Consider the following 20,362-nt stretch of genomic DNA (forward strand, 5'->3'; position numbering starts at 1 on the left):
AAGCTTTTCCAGATTTAAGCACTGAAAAGACCACTGAACAGGCTATTCAGCACTGATGTCTGAGACACCAAGCAACCGTGCACTCCATGTTGATGCTGGTAGCAATTCCATTGTGAAATTGAGAACTCAATGGCATCTTCCTGCTCTAGGACAGCTGTCCACATCAGTTATACTGTTTTGTCAAGAGAAATGGGACCAGTAATAAAACAGGAAAGATGAACAAAACACTAAACACCAAAAGACCTCAGAATACTTCTTTGTGACTATGTGGTTGTAGATTTATTGTGAAAGAACAGAACAAAAAAACTTTGACCCAAAGCTTTTGTCTACAACTAATTTAATCAAACAAAATTTAATCAAAATGTAAAACCTGATCAGATGGCAGCATTTACAAACTTCGCTGATTGACACATCTTTAAGACTGTAAGTTCTGTAGGACTTTGAATTTGTTTACCAACTGAATTGTAGTTGTAGAAAAATATTTTGCATATAATGTGAGCCCTACAGTTGTTATTGCCAGTGCATTTCATTCCTCAAGGGTAAAGGCCCGCTGGTGTAAATAGATAATTCAAGAAATTCATTGAATAATTATGCCTGTTATTCTTACCATTTATCCAAGTAGATGTCAATTTATATGTTTTGCAAGATTGTCTCAAGTGATAAAAACACATGTTATTGAGGCTATACTACAAAGATGTCTTTCTTAGTTGTGTACATGGTTCCAGCTAGACTTTCTGCTCAAGTTTTACCAAATACAGCCTTATTAATCTTTTATGAATACACAGGCAGTGAATTGAGCTAGGGTGCACCTGCTCCCCATTTTAATTTGCATCCAGTTGTTTGTGAAGGTCTGTGGAATGTGTCATCAAAATTTTGTTATTGGTCACATGGTACAGATGTATAATTAGATTTTTCCTATTTTAACAGATAGGTCAAGTTCTTTTAAAACAAACCATTACTTGTTACTATTAAACTATAAAACACATTTTTCCTTGTCTTTGTACTTCAGGTACATTCATAAACAGATTAGCCTATAAGCAAAGGTCTTTGAGTCTGTCAGAGCTTGGTTAAAAAAATGAGGCTTATAAAGCCTCATGTCATGCCATGTCAAGTTTATAAAACTTGATAAATTAGACCCAAGTATGCTTTCCAGTGCAAATGCCCAACAAGTAAAAGCAGGCATAGAACAACATTGCTTTTGATGCCTGGTTTTAATGTGGGGTAGATCATTCATCCTACATCAGTGGTAGCCCCTCCAGCATCTAAAATATTAGTTTCATAGAAAAATTAACCCTAGAACCATGGCCTTAGTCCAGTGAGCTGTCAGTGAGCCTAAGATTACTGAGGTGGTAATTTTACAGACATGGTAATGTGGGAGTAGGTATGCTTCAAACTATATTGGAGCTTACAATGTTTTGGCAGTTATAGCTATTTTTGTCAAGCACCATAATAATAACAACAATGATCTGACTAAAAACAATAACGTGCTTTTGCACAGCTATGGTGCTTTGTCCTCTGCCAATGCCAATTATAGCTGCTGCGTATAATATGTATGGGCAGAGCGATGGACTTGACCTTTCAAAACAAACTTTGTAGCTATAAAGTTGCTTTTACGATAAGATATCATATGGTTTCATCCAAGTCTTGAGTTCATTCCAGGAAAGTGAGTATGCAGCATGCTCTTATGTGAACAGGACATTTGGAAAATTCCAGCGCTGCAGTTAGCTTTATAGATGCTAAAAATGCAGGGGTTCAACCAGTGTTAAATAAGTGCGTCTTTACCGTGAATATTCTTCAGATTCTTCTAAGGAATTGCTTAATAAACAAACTGAATCCATGCAGGCTGAAATGTTACCTGTGTTCATGTTGCTATTCAGCCAGATGAGACTGCACTGAAAGCCTTACAGTATTGTATACAGTGCTGCTTTGATAGACATACTGACGTAGAACATTTTCGGGTTTGACCTCTGTATAAACTGTCACATGGGGAAATGGTGCTGTTATCGGAGTTGAAGGATCATTTGTTCTGTTACTCTGACATTGATTCCTACTAGAAAGTGATGAAAATAATGATTATATCATTTTATAATGCTAAAATTGCACTTGTGGATTACATTTTAGAACAGAAATGCAATAATAAATAAAAAAATATATCCTTGTACTCAAAAATTCAACCATATAATATACCTGAACATTACATTGTGAGTAAATTCTCAACTAGTACAGTTTTATTCTACAAAGTATGAGTGTCAGTCAGGTATTAGATGGTCCCATTCTACCTCTGTGTATGTCAGTTACTCAGGGATTAAATCTGGAACTTGGCAAAGGTGGTTTCTTTGGCATCATTATGCCAGGCATAGGTCATGCTTTGTTTAAGAGATAAACTGGTGGATCCAAGTGGGGCACTGTCAAGGTCTAAATTGCCTCATATGCCTCATAAATCTGTATTCAGATGACTCTATACTCATGTCTCATGTGGAGAAGAGAAATCTTGTGTATAATGTTTTAAAGTGTCAGTAAATGGCTTAAAAAAATAAACTGTCCTTTCACCTAGGGAGAGCATAATCGATTTTATTGGGCTTTTAGCCAAGACTGAATAAATCCACTACTACCTCAATTGAATGTAATCACACAGTGATAACAACTGAAACTAAATCAGGACATATCAGAAAAATATACCCCAAAAAGTTCTCAAAAAGGTTAATTCTAGGAAAAGGGTTTTTGTATTTTGTTAAGAAATCAGTTTCTTGACAAGGAATCTATGAAGATGCCAGCACGTGCTCTAGTTTAGTGTCATTGATTACATCTGCACATGTCCTGGTACAGTATGCTACTATATTAATTTGCATAATTACTATATAATTTGTTTCTGTTTTCGTTATGTATTCGCCACGTCAAGCTATCAATTCTTGTGATTTTAACTGTGCTCTTAATGTTTTATGCTTACAGTCAGTTCGAGTGGAGAGGGGAAGGTGTTGCTAGTTAGTGTATTGCCTTTAACTGTCATTCCACCAGACAGTCTACCACCTTCTAGCACAAGTTAGATTTAATTCAAAAGGAGAACTTTTAAAACAAGTACATTAAGTGCAGTCTTCAGCAAAAATGCATTTATCCTATGAGGGGGTAGTGGTTTAATAAAAAGGAAAAAAGCATTCCTTTTTACTCCACAGAAAGAAGGATTAATACTCTGTTCATTAATGGTATCTATTGAAATTGCAACATCTCATTTGATTCTCCTGTCACCTTTGATAAGTGCAGAGAAAGAGAGCAGACCATGCCTAGGACAAATCATCTGCACATGGAGTTGCTTCATGAACCCTTTCATTGAAATATATGTCACTTTGGGTTTATAAAACAACCGCTTCTGGTTTCACAAATGACTTCCAGTATTTACCACACCCTTCTCTCTTACAGCTAAATGAATACAGACACATTTTCAGGGATTCATGAAACTCCCATTCTGGGACTTGTATCCAGAGCAACTACAAAGCAGATACAGATTCTACAATGGCAGAGACAGATACCGCCACAGATGCAGATTGACGGTTTTTTTTCACCCACAGCAAAACTGAAACTTCATAAATATGATTCTTCTGCCATGATGAATTAATTGTGTTTAGTGATCAAAACAACTGATTAGCTATTCAGTCACCTAAGCCACCTCTGACACTGTTTTGTTGTTTGCAAGAAGACAAGCGGGAATGATCTCATTTAAGTGTGTTGGTAAATTCATATTTACAAAACTGGCAAGTGCTGTAGTAAAATAGTTTTAACTTAATCGGCCAACAAGTCGCTTGAAAGTACATTGCTATTTAAACAACAAATTTATGGAGCTGAAGTGCACAGCTGAAAAGAAAAAGAGCTGAAGACATAACGTGAAAGTCTGACGGCCTCAGTTGCAGGTTGGAGGAGCCCCTGAATACGCAGGGAGGGAGAGAGAACACTTTGTCCTCGCCAACTTTTAACGTCCTGGAATCTAAAGAATTCAGCTCGTAGTTTTAAATGAATGTGACATCAGTTGCTTGTGGGTTTGTGGCACAGCACAGCTCAGCTGGTGAGTCTAGTTTAAGGAATGGTATTTTCTCAGAGAGGTAACGTAAAACGTTTGTTTGTCACTGAGTTGTTTCTTTTCCTGTTGTTTGTACTAGCTTTTTTTTCTGTATCAAATTTTTGGCAACGGGTTTGCTCTGGCGGACCAATCAGTGGAGGAGGTTGGAGCAAACAAATCTTTGTCAGCCTATTGCTGACCTAGTTGCAAGTTGGCAGCCTGCTGGATTCCCCTAGAAACTCGTGTGGCAGGTCTGTTGGAAGCAGGGGGAAGGGGTAGGAGGGATTTTTTTTCTCCCTTGTAACAGTTTATATAAGCTTGGAGTTTTAACAGAATCTTTACTATTTTATTTCAGCTGTGTAGTGAAAGGCAGTGTGTAAGTAGATATTTGGAAAGATTGCTTCCATAGTTAGGGTCTAGATTACCACATTGTGGTTGCTGGATTTTATGTTTTCTGTGGCTCTGCTAAGTAACCTCTTATATGAAATCATCCCCCAATCCAGCTGTCTGTACTGCCTGAGCTCTGTCATTGGCAGAAAACCTGACATTTACTGCTGTTGGAGTGTTCCTTGTACATACTTGATGACAATTTTGAGAAAATGACATTGTATTTTTTTATGTTGTGGTTTCAGTCTTGTCTGCAGTTGTGTGCTGGTAGCTGCTTTCTATGGGCCTTTAGTCCACAGTGCCAAAGACCCAGGGTCTCTCAGAAGTAAAATCATAGCAAACATTTGTGTTACCATACGACATTCATTATACATGAAACAACCTCTGTTATACAGCATTTTTTTTTGACTGCACAGTTATAGTTGACTAAAATAAGACTGAATTAAAGCAATGCTTCTGATGATATTGTACTGTGTATTTATGTAGTGAAACATTTCTGTAGTGGTCTTCTTATCCAGATAAAGTGTATACATCCGTGTATAGTAAATTGTAAAAGCTTTTACCCTGCAGTGTAAATAACAGTTCATACCATTAAGAAGGAAATGTTCTTCACCTTGGACAAATGCATAAAGGTGTAAATAATACAACTAACATGAAATAAGATAAATGACAACATCAGCTGAGTGATATTAATGCTGATGATACTGTATTTTTGTCATTCACAAGAGTAATACTATTTGAAAAGCCAGAAAGGTATTATATGTATGAAGTGAAGTGTCAATTTTATTTTAAGACAAAAACAGCATTTTGTCTGAATTGGTATCTAGTGTAACTGTTTCTAAAGAGTTACAGACACTGTAGTGTGGGCGAGCTCAATCTGACGTTGATAAACTGCAGTGTGGTGTTCCTATCACAATGGCGGTGGTAATGCACGCTGGCCTTGAATGAAGTATCTCCGGCTGTATCAGTGTTTCTGGCCTAATCAGGCTTGACATACATTATCGAGACAGTCATTTCCTGCAGAGTCCTGCAATGACTCCTGAAAACACTTGTATATGAGTGCTTCCCCCCATTAACTTTGTAACTGAGCTGCACTGGCTGTCCTTTATAGAAAGGCAGTTCTGTCATCTTAAGGTGTTTCCATTGCACAGGCTGTTTCTCACACACGAGTCCTGCACCGTATAAATACACCCATCACTGACCCTAGTTACATAGCAGAAGGAAATCTCAATCAACATCTCAAGCGAATGCCGGATACTGTTCTGCTAATATTAAAAAACAGGGAGCTAGGGCCAGCTTCTGTTGTTGTACAGAAGATATTGCTGTATTCCTTATGTTGGTCCTGTTGCTGTGGTACTGCTGTAGAAGAAACGTAGAATTATGTGAATGGTTAAATATAGCATATATGCCATCTCAAAAAAAAAAAAATAAATAAATAAAACCATCTGAAAGCTGTACACGTGGCAAAATACAGACTTGCAGAACCCTTAGCAGAGATGATGAGAGTCATTTCTACTGTGGCACTTTTCTTGCAGTGTTTCACATGCAGAATCCTTGCATGGCTGTGCAACCCATGACAGTGATATAACAAAAAGGTCAATATTGGCAGTTCGCAGTTCCCTGCATAAAACAGATGTCCAGCCTAGTGATATTTTTTCCTCTCCTCATTTTATTTATTTCATTTTTCTTTTTTTTTTTGAACAGCTGACTGCAGTATCCTTAAGCCCCTGCTGTTGTCCTCAATTGCCCTCCATGCCCCAGCATACATTGGGCTGGTATTCTGTACTGTCAGACAATGGTTAATGCCTGTTTTTTATACTGGTTCTGGGTGAGCAGGCAGTGCTGTGTATCTTTCACTGTAATGCTGTTCTACATGCTTTTTTGCCCCTAAAAATGTGTCCTTGTGCATGAAATATAAAAGCTGTGGTGAGGTGAGTGTCCTTGCCTGACCTTAGCTTGTACTGGCACAGCTGCGGCTGAACTGAGAAGCCAGTACGATGAATGTTTTGCCCACAGATCAAATTTATGACTGAATTGACACTGGATCTGCCCATTCCTAATCCAGGCCTGGCATTTTTATTTGTAGAACCAAAAAAATAAAATATGCACATATTTTGAATTTGTGAATTGAACACAACTTTAAACCAAACCATATTTACCTTAAACGTGCACTTAAATTTCATACCAGAACCATATAGCTAATCGGCTTCCATGTTTGAGGGAGTAGTAGGTAGCTTCTTAATTATGCTGTTCCACTTACACTCAGCTTAGAGTGGACTTGTTTTAGAGTGAGTCTGTTTCCTATCTGGTTATTTTTGGCTCTGTTGTGTCAGCACCTGGCTGATAAACAATTCAGCTAGGTTTACCTGTATTCAGATGGCATCTTTAACGGTTGAAATGCTGACAGATAAATAGGGAGATATATATAGAACAGGTCTAGGACCAACATTCATGCATATTTCATGCACAAAGAGAAGGGTAACTAAAAACCACACAGGAATGCGATTGGCACTCTAAATTATGCACTACAGATTCAGATCACTTGTTTGTCTGATATTTGTAATAGAGAACATGATTTCTGTGAATACACTGCATATTACCCTGAGACATGTGTGACAGTATGTGCTTTATATTGAAGTAGGATTGACTTGTTTTCACCTTGTTGTAGGTTTCTCTGACAAGGAAAGAGTGGATAGGAGCCTTCACCAGTGGGAGTGAAGACTGTGACCTCAGGTAACAGCTTCTACACTAACAGACAATTTTTGCTGAATGTGTTTGAAAGAACTTGTATTGCTTTATGGAGAATGGTGTATTCCACCACAGTGTTCTTCCAGCTACATGATCACCCAGCTTGATTTGCTTTCTGACACATCATTTGATGTCTTTTACCCTGCTAGAATAAAAATTCACCCATCTGTAGTCATGGAACACCCCCCCCCCCCACACACACACACACACACACACACACTCCCAGAAATAGCTTGCATCATGTGATTTTAGTAATTCTAGTATGGACATACAGTATGACAGTGGTGGCTATTATCAGTGAATTGTAGCAGGCGAACTTTGGTTTGGAAGTTCAACACCAATTTTATACCTAGGACATATCAAAGTGCATTTTCAGTTGGGTCTGAACTTTTACACACAGAAGGTAGTGATACTAAGTGCGACCCTCAAATATTTGCACATTTGTGTTTCTCACAGCCCTTATGTAGTGTAATCTCCAGTATGTATGAAGCTAAACATTGAACTGATAGGTACAGGGATTGCAGCAGTCTTCGCAGGGTAATTTGTAGAGCAGGCCAAAAGACATTTTATCCAAAAAAAATGTTTTTGTTTGTTCTTACCAGTCCCCACTAAGTTCTTTGGTATTGTCAGGAGAATGTGGAGAAAGTGCCATGTTTCCATCCAAATGTACTACCATTTCAGTGTGAGCAAATGAAAGAGTTCCTCTGGACATAATGGAAAACTGCTTATCACATGAAAAATACTAAAAAGCTCCCTGGGATGCAGAAACAGCAGATGTTAAGTGCGGTATGAAGGTATCTTGTGGCTAAGACTCGGCATGGATTGCAGACATTGCCAGAACAGCTCTTCCTCATGGATCTCCTCTATAATGTGCTGAGGTCTACCCTATCCATCCACTGCGGTTTGGCAGTATTGCCTTGGAGCACTTCTGTTAGCCTGTTAAGACTGTTAAAAGGCCTTGAAAACAAGGCGTGACCCTGTCCCAGACGCCGCTTGTTGGTGAGCAGGTACCTTCAGGGGCTAAAATTACGTCCAGCGGTAAATTGCGCAGAAATCAGGTCTGTTTTCCATTATGCTCGAATTGCTCAACACAGCCGCAGTTGCTGCATGATTTGCATGTAAGGGTGGGATTAATTCCCGTTGAAGGCTGTCACACCTTTCTTGGAATGAGCAAGTAGATCGTCTCTCAGCTTATGACGGCCCTCACCAGTAGTGCCAGTCTGTGACTGGGTCAGATCTCAACCCTACGTCTAAAAATATACATTGATTGCAGTAGGCCTATCACAAATATATTGCTTTCAGATTGTATTACAGCGGTTACAAATCTTTAGAGGATTTGACATGCATGCACACCATAAAACACTCATATTTTTGGCACACACAGAGGTAGGGCATGTTTGAAGATTGAATTATGTAGGTTTCCTGAATTGCAGTAAAGGTTAGGAAAAAGAATTTGAAATCTCTTTTTGCCATACACAGAATATGATAGAGATCCATTTTTAGCTTTGTGGGAGTGCATGTGTTTGGCTTCAGTCAGTGGCTCAGTCTGATCTACAGCAAAAAGGAGGTGTGTGTTTTGCAGTCTGAAATTCACGTATAGGTTAACCAGGAGATGAGCGATCAGCACAATAGAGCCAAAGATTAAAATGATGCATACTCTAATTGTAGTAGTGTTTCTACTACATAACTACATAAATAAAAGTGTAATATTTTGTGATTTAAAATGACAAGTCATCGACAAAACTGTTGTTACCTTTGTGAGTGTACTACACTGAAGACATTTAACAGGAGCAATGCTTAAACATCCATTCTTAATGTAGGCTCATAGTCACATAGACAGGGCTGTCTAACTAAAAGCATTGTTGTTTGTGAAAATAAATTGTGCTGATTCAAGGTTATGTAGGTCTGCTGAGCACCTTTTAGGTCTAGATGGTAATATTATTTCTTGCTTTCTGGAAGGACCTCCACCATCTTCTAGAAAGAACCCATGATATGCTGGTAATATGCCATGGTATATCTGTGATAGATATGTTGCATTCAAAACCTATTAACAAAAAGGCATTAATCAAAACTTAAATTAATTATTTAATCAAATTGCACTGCACTTTGCCCTCAGAACAGAACTGAAGCAAATGTTAATTTTTTACTCAAAATGTGTCATTAACATTATCCACTGCTGAAATTTTTGTAAGAAATAACAGTCAACAATTGCTTACCTTTGTTACTCATAATTAAGAACAAAGCACCTTTCAGTTGAACTGACAGGACAAAGTGGGATTAGTTGTCTTCCTTCTGCTTAATTTTTTCTCACACAAAGCATTTGCTAGCCTTGTTTCGAGCTGTGTTGTCATTGTGTTATTTCTATAACCCTGGTGTAGACATTACCTGAGAAAAGGAATCTTCACAATACAGTAAGTAACAATATAACAGGTTGTGTGTATCCAGCCATTATTAAGTCTTACTGCAGTGTGTGCTTCGACTGTAATTTAAGCACATCTTATCAGAACAACAAAAACTGGATACAAAAATTTAATGGGCCTCTGTGTCTATTTGTAATAGTGGAAAAAATAAATGACATCAAAGAACACATAAACCCTCTGTCACACACAAGCGGGAATCTGCTTTCAAATGGTGTTTATGTGTTTATGTTATGACACATCATAAACAAAGAATTATTCAAGCATGATCTTTTATTCTGTTCATAACAAGTGAGCACCGTTTACTTGTACATGCAAAGTATCGAGCAGCTGTGTGTGACCTCTCAAAAGAAATTGGGTGTGGGGGTAACAAATTCTGTGACATCCTACAGTTTCCTTCACCTCGATGAAGATGTCGGATTATATGCAAAGTGGAAGCTGATGAGTCCCTCTCAGTGTTTCTCTGACTGTCTGTTAATCCACTGCATGTGACACAAGCCATCCACTTAAGAGACACATACTGCAGAATCACATTCTGGGTGCTCTAAAAATAATAAAAGAACCCATTCCAGTTAGCGGGGCAAAGCAAATCATATTCTTTGAAAATATTTCTTCTCTTCTCCCTTTCTCTCATATTCAGTCTCTCTCTGTAGCTGTCTCTTTCTCTCTCTCTCTCTCTCTCTCTCTCTCTGTCTCTCTCCCTCCCCCCCTCCCCCCTGCTTGCTTTCGGGCTCTCTTTTCTCTTCCCTCTCCTCGTGCTGTGCTCGGTCATTTAAGGACAGGGTGCTCTGGGAGGCGGGACTATGAGGGGAGTGCAGCCTAAAATTGGAAGAGATTAGCATCTCTCTCTCCCTCTGCCTTCCCTCTCGGCTGAGTCTTCCTGCAGCAGAGTTATAGAGCTTGTTACAGCACCTCTCCTCAGATCTGCAAGCTGCTATTTGATTTCTGTTGCAGAAGGAAGAGGAGCAGTGGTATGGAGAGACATAGGGCTCACATAATGAATCACCTCTCGCTTGAATTCTGCCCAGATTTCATGCTTAGGTGATTCAAGCTTGGCTGATGATCTGGCAATTAAAAAGGCCCATTTTTATACGTATGCAATGTCAGTAGAATCACTGACTCCTCATTAATAATTCACATTGTGCCTTGGATCCGAATATGAATTATGAATTATGAAGGAGTCCCTGTGGTTTGTTCATCTTTCCAGTTTTAAGCCTGTATTCTAAGATGCAGTGACGGAATGTGGAAGTGGACCGTAGATCACACCAAATGTCTGGACATTGCAAACACTGTCATGATGTCACTGACAGCAGACTCTGGAGAGGCCTGACAACGGTTTGTTCATGCATACAGTGCCTCCAAAGCACACAAACTAGTGTATAGAGACTGAATGTCATCATGATTGATTGTGGATTGTTATTTTGGACACATATGTGACAGTCATTGTTTGTGGACACACATGGAGTCTGGTTGTTGTCATAACAGCTCTGAGCCCACATTGTTGTTTCAGAATGCTAACATATGCATGGCCTTCACTTGTCACATGCATTCTTTCCACAAATGCTGACTGTGCGGTCAGGTTGCTGTATACAGCAGAAGGTTCATTCTGCCAAAAAAAAACCAATGACCAGCATAAAAGTGGAATGATCAACAGCGTAATGCAATTCCATACCACAGAAAACAGTGTGGGCAAAGTGTGAACCTGCACCCCTGTAAAAGAGCAAAAAGCTCAATTCTGAACTTTTAGCATGGCACAAAACTGATTTAATTTTGGGATCTTTTCTTGGGGTCAGTTACTTTTAAGGGTATTTTTCAGAAGAAGCAATTCCCATGGCAGTGGTGCTTGCAGTTACTCCCCAGATTGTGTCATACTGCTGCTGTTTCTCTGGCTGTTCTATACTTTATATTGAGCTAGATGGAATGCCTCTTACATGGGACCTGTCTGATCTGCAGGACTTTTGATTGGCGTGTTTGTGTGTTTGCTTGTTTACGTGGATAAGAGAACAGTGGAATTTTAATGACTTGACCCATTCATGCTGGACTGTGAAACTCTGATCGATGTCATATGCAGAATGTTTATGATGATTTGTTTTTGAGGATTTATGTTTTGAAGAGGAATATCTTACCGTGAATTACTCCAGAAACAATTGTTAGAATGTAAACAACCATAATGAGTTTGAGCTGAAGGAATTGTACACACCATTTTGTGGGTCCATGTGTCAGAAAAGAGCCTAGCAGTAGCTTGAGCTGGAACCTCACATCAACACTCTACTTTTGAATTCAAGCCATTTCTGATTGGAAACCATACAAGTTATGGAAATTAATCACTGGGTTGAACGCAGAGAGTAAAATACTCTAATGCAAGCATGCATCAGTACTTACACTCACTGAGCACTTTATTAGGAACACTATACTAATACTGGGTAGGGCCTCCCTTTGCTCTCAAAACAGCCTCAATTCTTCATGGCATGGATTCCACAAGATGTTGGAAGCATTCCTTTGAGATTCTGGTCCATGTTGACATGATTGCATCATGCAATTTCTGCAGATTTGTCAGCTGCACATTCATGCTGCAAATCTCCCGTTCTTCCACATCCTAAAGGTGTTCTATTGGATTCAAATCCGGTGACTGGGAAGGCCACTGAAGAACATTGAACTCATGTTCAATGAAACCAGTTTGAGACAACGTTTGCTTTGTGACATGGTGCATTATCATGCTGGAAGTAGCCATTACAAGATGGGTAAATTGTGGCCATGAAGGGATGCACATGGTCAGCAACAATACTCAAATAGGCTGTGGCATTCCAGCGATGATTGATTGGTATTAACGGGCCCAAAGTGTGCCAAGAAAACATTCCCCACACCATTACACCACCGCTACCAGCCTGGACTGTTGACACAAGGCAGGTTGGGTCCATGGATTCATGCTGCTGATGCCAAATTCTGACCCTACCATCTGTGTGCCTCAGCAGAAATTGAGATTCATCAGATCAGGCTACGTTTTTCCAGTCTTCACTGTCCAGTTTTGGTGAGCCTGCGCCCATTGCAGCCTCAGCTTTCTGTTCTTGGCTGACAGAAGTGGAACCCGACATGGTCTTCTGCTGTTGTAGCCCATCCGCCTGAAGGTTCGACATGTTGTGCTTTCTGAGATGCTTTTCTGCTCACTACAATTGTACAGAGTGGTTATCTGAGTTACTGTAGGCTTTCTGTCATCTTGAACCAGTCTGGCCATTCTCCATTGACCTCTCTCATCAACAAGGCGTTTCCATCCTCAGAACTGCCGCTCACTGGATGTTTTTTTTGTTTTTGGCACCATCCTGAGTAAACTCTAAAGACTGTTGTGCGTGAAAATCCCAGGACATCAGCAGTTACAGAAATACTCAAACCAGCCCATCTGGCACCAACAATCATGCCACGGTCAAAATCACTGAGATCACATTTTTTCCCCATTCTGATGGTTGATGTGAACATTAACTGAAGCTCCTGACCCCTATCTACTTGATTTTATGCATCGCACTGCTGCCACATGATTGGCTGATTAGATAACTGCATGAATAAGTAGATGTACAGGTGTTCCTAATAAAGTGCTCAGTGAGTGTATTTAAAGGAAGACACAATACAAAGAAACACAAGCACCCAATTGGTCCCAATTCACAAAGTTTATAAAGTTAATGCAGATTATAAATTCCACATCCTGGATTTTAGTCTGTAATATGTAGTGAAAACACTTCCTAATTCTCATTTCCCCATTTATAACATTTATAGTTTAGTTATTTTCATTATTTGAAATTATTTCAGATGCATTTTAAGTCTGATTATCAGCCTTGTCTCTGAAATAAAGGTTCATGTACTGTCACTGTTATAGCCTTGAGGGAGCCTTTTCTCACATTCAGTTGCACCTGGCTAGCACATTGTCAGATTGGAGATAAAAATGGACCAAAATGTTTGCTTGCGTTTTTGTTGAATTTCCACAGGTGTCTATCTATCCTGGCAGCATAAGAGGTGGCCTGTGCCTCAGTCTGCCCCTGCATCCCAGCTGTTGATAAAGAGAAATGCATGTGAATTTTGGTCTTTTGTCAGCATGTGCTGTTTTCAGCTGTCCAGGTGGAAGCTAGAAAGAAAACTAAGGAAACGTGGATATTGAAGATTGAAGTGCGGTTTAGCTCATTTGAGGAAGTTAAGGTTTTATGTATCATCAGTACTTTCATGGGAGGTTTTCCTGACAGTGTGAAAATATGCACTCCTGCTGCTTAGTGCTCAAAGACACATTGTGTTACACCCTTGCAGCTTTGCCTCTCTGGTAACCTGTTTCTTTTCCACCAGCTGTCTAGGAACACCCTTTTGTCTCTCAGTGTCCCTCAAAGGAATTCTTACTAGTGGAATGTATGAAGATCTTTCATTGTTAAAGAACACGCCACCACAATATAGAACGTGTACCTTTAGGTTCCGCACGTGTCACTGTTCACTGAGACCAGGAGAACAGCCTGGTTGTTCCCTCCATGACTGTGAGCTCGTAAGTAATCCCTGAATTTCAGAGGTGATCTAACTGCGGCATCACCACGCCTTGATCATGCTGCTTCACAGCACGTGTTCTTTGATGGAACATGTTGCTTTAAAATTAGTTTGCCTTTTTAAAGGAGGATAAAAACTGAACATGGATTCCGTATTACATTATTTGGACGGATCCACTTGTACACATGGTATTACATATGGGGTTTTCTGGGATCTGTAGACAGTTCCACATTATTTTGTTCTGTACTCCTGCTTGAAGGCCCTTGCACACCAAGTTTACTTTTTACAGAGAAGGAGGGCATGATTTTTCTGTAAACTCTTGATCACTAAGCCTGAAACTGTGGTGCAGAGTTGACCCTTCAGTTTTGGAATCAGAGTGAGTTAGCCTTTTTGCTATTTTTAGCTAAATTAACATTCACTGACTAATAAGACGTGGGTTCAGTACTAGCATGTCACTGCTGGAGTTGCTACTCAAGGTAGATCTTTGGAACAGTATTCATGACACATTTTGCATATATATGTACAACAAAATGCTACCAGTGTGCTGAGGCCTTCAGAGCAACCTTGTTTGTCGATGTGTCACCTTTTCACCTTGTTTTTAAGATGCTGAAGACACATGATGTCAGCTGAGCGCGTCACTTAACACTCACACTCGATAACATACACGCATACATGCTTTAATTGATCAAAGTGAAAAGTTCTGCAGACCGCAAAAGCTTTTTTTTTTTGTTAGCTGAGTGCATGGATTGTGTTTAATTCATAGAAGGGAAGTGAAATTTATTGTGGTGGATGAGGCTGTTGAAACCAAAACCGCATCTCCTGAGTCTTTCAGTCCTTTGTGTAAAGTGAAGAGAAATGAATGAGGCCTCCTTAAGGCAGAGCTATTTTTTAACACGGCTCAAAGAGCGATTGCATGCCGCAACGCTGAGGATCCTCTTCCTTTTCTTTATTTATTTATTTCTGTTTGGCTTAAACCAATTGAACACAAACAGGCCCGCAGTGCAAGTTCAGACCCATTAGTATCACTGCATGCTATTTTGGGAACTGTATGCATCTAAGTACCTCTGCAGATTGGCATTTCGTCATGGCGTTCAACCAAGCATTCTTCTATAAAACTGAGTCCATCTGGGGTATTCAGTGATAAACAAGCCACTGACATTTCTCTTTTCCTGTGGACTATAAATACAGTTCTTAAGGTCTGGCTACCCTCAGGGACTTAACTTTTCTTTTAATGATTTTCCTCAAATGAATACCAGACTCCAGACAAAAATTCGCCCCCACACTGAAAGTAATTTTAAATAACTTGTGTTCTAGCAAAGTCAGCCAGACAACCATATTCACATTTCAGTTGCTAATTAATTCTCTTCATCTTTCAAGTGTTTCTCTTTGTTGTTAAGAAATATGTGGGACCACCTCAGACCTGCAGCACATGTTTTTATTTTAATTGACAGAAGGAGAAGTGGAGCAATAATTGTCTGACATGCACATATTTTGCTGCTTGTACTTAATGCAGCCCTGGTAACAATGTATCAGAATTTCTTCCCCATTTTGAACAGTCTAACAACTTTGACAGTGTGAGAAACAGCTTCATGTCATATTCATTGTACTGAAGCAGTATTAGTGAACCCAGTACAGTTCTAACCTTTTCCACTATCTTTCAGCTCTCTGTAAACCGCTGACATTCTCATAATTGCTCATCACTGAGATCAATGCAGTATTGTGGAATGACACATAGCTTGTGAGACCATTTGCTTATTTCTCTTCCCATTGAAAGATGTAAAAATTACTTCAAAACAAATTTAAAAAGATTAAACCAGTTATGAGATTGTCAAACAATGTCACGAAAGGATGTATAACTGTCAAATTACCTAAAATGTAATGCACTGTAAACCCATTTTAAACTTGTGTTATAATGGTAAATGTACAACTTCGGTCTCTTTTAAAGACGTGTTCCCTGTTCATGTCAGAGGGAGAGTCATCTTGAAAACTGTCCATTCATTTTAGGGTTTTTTTGGGGGGTTTTTTAGTTGCAGAAACCTGCCATTTTGCATATCCCAGAATCAGGCCTAGCCCAGCTGTTTACATATACTGTAAGTGATATCTAGACTGAAATTGAATTTAGTGTCCTGGTGGTTTTCTGTTTGTACTCTCTCTTGCGTTAAAGATGGCGAGCGCCATTTCTACAGCTCAAACTCATCAAGGCTGTTTACATTCTAATGATTATGTACTACTGTAAGCTGTTCTTAAACATACATTACCCCCGAAAAAGAATCAACCTAAAGATTCCGCATATGAAATCAATCACATTTTCCAGCCTGATGTGAGAAGAGTGAGCTATTAAAATTCTCCACTTTTCTCTTTTCCAAATAAACATATAAACACGCAAACAGACCCGTCAGAGGTCCTGGAGATCAAAAGGGTCCCATATGAAAGGCATTCTGTCTACCTCAATCTAAAAAACGCAGAGCACTCAGGAGAGACGGCAGCGTTGTTTGATGCTGAAAGTTCAGAATTCATCTCTTATCGCTCTCTTTTACGAGAGGGGCAAACTCTCGTTTTTTGCCCGCACCACTTCCTGTGGTATGGAATTGCATTAGGCTGTTAATCATTCTACTACTTTATCCTGGCGGTCAGCTTGTCTGGCAGAACAAATAAATCTGCAATAACTGTTCAAAGTGTGCCTTTGTAAAATATGCTTGTGGTTTTCAGTGGTGAACCATTTTTTATCTTTATTTTTTTGTTCATAGGAAAACCTTTTATTGCATAAATGTATGTATAATTGTATTTTATTGTATAAATGCTATAGATGCAGTTGTGCATCAGGTGTCAAATATGACAAATGTAATAAATTCATTCAGTGCAGAAGGCTTTATTCATGGGATGGTGAACTTGCCTTTGAAACTAGATATGAATGAAAACGGGAGTCTTGGTTTATTATGGTGAGGAACAATGGATACCTGCCGGAGGGCTGGTTCCTCATTGAATGCTTCTGAGCTGTTCAGATAAGATTCTCTACCATAGTATGGAGGTTTTCTTTTCCCTTTAATGCAGCCCTGTTTTCCGATTGTGTATTGTGTTAGGCTTGTCTAAGTGTGGCAGCCTCTGCACTTGTGCGGGAGTGCTGAGGTGAGATGGGTGAAATCCTCTGATAGCAGCTATTTTTTTCTGCCAGCAGCATTTTTCATAGTGCAAGTCACAGAACGCACTGCTGCTCATTGAACAACAGGTGTTATTATGTTGATATCATCTGTGGAACTCACAGTTGCTTAACGAATCTCAGGGTGCCTGAGAGCAGTGAGACGAGCAACACCTGCCAACATACTCGCCCATAACCCTGCCAGAATGAAGCTTTTTTTCCTGCAAGTGTGGGCTTCTGGTCACTTGCACTTAGGTGCATTACCCACTTACCTGTAGTTACTTGTGAGGCGAGTGTGGAGGTGTGTGACAGCCTTTTATTATATTAGTCACTGTGACATCCAAGTCATTTCACCATTTAAATTAGAAGTCCAGTCTAATTCATGTAGTGCTATAAGTGAGTCCCCTGAAAGTCACATATTTGCACTAGTATGAATTAAAACACTCAAATCAATACCACTACAGAGGGTTGTCATGCACTGTTTAGAACTGAACTTGGTCCGTTTATGGTTTTGGTCTACCAGAAATTGTTTAGCTTGAAAGTCAACACATCCATGTTCTTTTGGAAACTATCCCTGTATTATTTTGTTGGTTTGTGTCAGTTTATTAGTTTTGCGCCCCTTAATCATTTAAACAAAGTCAGATGCCAATGACATTGTAGATTTCAATCCTGGATGGAACTGTTCTGTTGTGTCAATGGAAAAGTACATAACCTGGCTTGCTTTAGTAAATATTCAGCTATATAAGTGCATCGTATGTAAATAGCAGGCTGTACAAGTCACCGCAGATAAGGGTGTAAATTCACCAAAAATAGATCATGTAATTCCAGACTAGTATTTAATTCAGAATAATTTTAGGATTAGTTAACTCACCCTGTAATTTCATTTTATCTGTTTTTATGACATGTTTCCTGCACTGTGTGCTGGTTTTAATTCATAATGTTGATTATTTATATGCCGTCTCGAGTGATATGGGCAGGAATAAGATCAGAGATATTGCCACTGAAATGCAGGGGCTTGTTTTGCGGAAGGGATTTGTGAGAACTGGCAATCCTAAATCCCACTCTGAGTGCAAACTGGGTCTCAGAAAAGTGCTGCACGCATTCAGATTTCCCCCGTAAATCTATCAGAGGCAGAAGCTGAGTTACTCAGGCTCAGAATGGAAGAGCACAAAAAAACCAGTAATAGAGAAATCACTTATTTAAAATGATAACAAAAAGGAGAAGCATTGTTAATGTATATGATAAAAAACTGTATACTGTAGTATAGACTGTCTTTGATAAAGAGGGCTTCTAGCATATGCTTGACTGCATATATAGTGGGCAGCTACCCCTTCAGGCTTCTTCAAAGACTATCAGAGTGACCTCAACTTCTCAAGTCACAGAAGCTGGAAAGCACATCATTCTGTTGCTTTTTTGCATCTTTTCAAGCCTGTAGGTCACCATTGCAGTCTTCTTAAAGTAATCACCAGCAGTGTTGTGGACACTGACTTCCTTACACTATGAGAGATGCAGTCCTTGTGTCAAACACAGTTGTGTCAATGCAGCTGAGTTTAAGGATTGTCAATTTTTACAGTTTTGATGATGTTTTACACCTGAAAGAATAAGGTATGAGCAGTTTTGGCCTCATTTCCAGTTGTTTAAAGTGTTCTTCTGCAGTGTGTCCACTGGGGGGTGCTGTGCACAGAGTCAGAATGGCAACAATAAACTGACACTGGCCCTGCAATACGAGCCTAATGTGTGACCTATAGCAACGAGGCAATAAAAATTCTCCATTCCATCCAACAACGCCAGCGCTTGCTCTCGGTCTAAAGAACATTTTAATTATTAAAGGCCCCTTTTCAAAATGCATCAGAGATTGTTTTCCTTTCAATGTAATCTCAGTTCAGGTGCAGACAGTTCTCAGGCAGGGGTCAGGAAGCTCAAGCAGACTTCACTGCGTTCTGGGTCTGGAAGTATGGTCAGAGACTGTTAATGAGGGAGAGTATGCGCTCTGAGGACCTTCCTGGTATGAGTAAGGCCGCCATCACCAGTTGTTAATGGAACGAGGAGTTCCAGTGATGAAATGCAGTTTCAGGGACAGAATGTGTTGTAAACAGATTTTGAATTATTCTTACCTTAGGAAATCTTTTGTACCGTTGGCTTGTTTTTGCTTCTGTTTTTTCCAAATTGGACACTGAAAATCAACGTTTAATTTTTTTTCCCCATCTTCAGATGTTAATCATTTATTTATAGGACCTCACACAACCATGTGCATTTAAAAGATAAATAACATTTACATGATAAGGCCCATAGAACACATTTCTGGACAGCAGTGTTTAAAAATGGACAGAGACTTTACAAGAAAAAAATTTCTTGGGGCTCTCAAGTGGCTTAGTCAGCAAGGCACTCATCATGACCGCGGGCTGTGCTCTGCAGCCTCTGTTCGAGCACAGTCGTGTCATTAGCTGACAGTTACCCAGGGCCACAACAGCATAACAAGCTGGCTTCATTCCAGTGACCCAGGGGAGGATTTGTCTGAAGAGTTTCCTCTTCTCTCTGCTCTGAGGAAGCCCATGACTCATCAGGTGCATATGAGGCCCTCATATGGCATTAGTGGAACCACATCTATCCCCCAGTACTGCTTACTTCACTGTAGTGCACTGTGGGACTTTCCGTGTGAAAAATAGCAGTTACATTCGCATGTAACTATCAGACGATTGCCCTCTTTTTGCTTCAGTGCAGAGGTTGTCACAGCGAGATGAGTCTGATGTACAGTTTGCAATACCCAAAATATCCAAATGTCATTCATGTTTGCTCAAAATTTTAAAAGGAAGACAAAATAAAACATTGTCCTCAGTAAACTCAGCAGATTATGTACATTGTAAAAGATTACTTTCCAACCAATTGAAGCCAAAATACTGTACTGTACTAGTCATTACTCTATTTATAACATGTTCATTAATGAAAGAACAATTGTACCAAAGCCTGTAACATATGTAATGCAAAAACATCAAACTGGAAATATATGTAGCTAATACTCTAAAATATGTCTCAGCTAATGCCATCAACATTTGAAATCAAGGCTCACATCCAGAACCAGCACGGCCAACAAGACTGAACAAGACAACGGTTATA

At 39.5% G+C, this 20,362-nt stretch overlaps 1 protein-coding gene across 11 annotated transcripts in view; it reads left to right on the forward strand.

The window, feature by feature from the left end:
• LOC118784328 (thyroid hormone receptor beta-like) overlaps positions 1 to 20,362 on the forward strand; it is a 40,498-nt gene that overhangs the window by 6,057 nt on the left and 14,079 nt on the right. For 8 of the 11 annotated variants that reach the window (XM_036538522.1, XM_036538524.1, XM_036538523.1 and 5 more), the window contains exon 2: positions 7,104 to 7,168. In XM_036538522.1, coding sequence (XP_036394415.1) covers positions 7,104 to 7,168 — 65 coding nt within the window. The other 3 variants (XM_036538533.1, XM_036538532.1, XM_036538531.1) reach the window with 3 other exon arrangements.

The sequence above is a fragment of the Megalops cyprinoides genome, chromosome 10 (assembly GCF_013368585.1).
Source record: "Megalops cyprinoides isolate fMegCyp1 chromosome 10, fMegCyp1.pri, whole genome shotgun sequence".
Taxonomy (NCBI): domain Eukaryota; kingdom Metazoa; phylum Chordata; class Actinopteri; order Elopiformes; family Megalopidae; genus Megalops; species Megalops cyprinoides.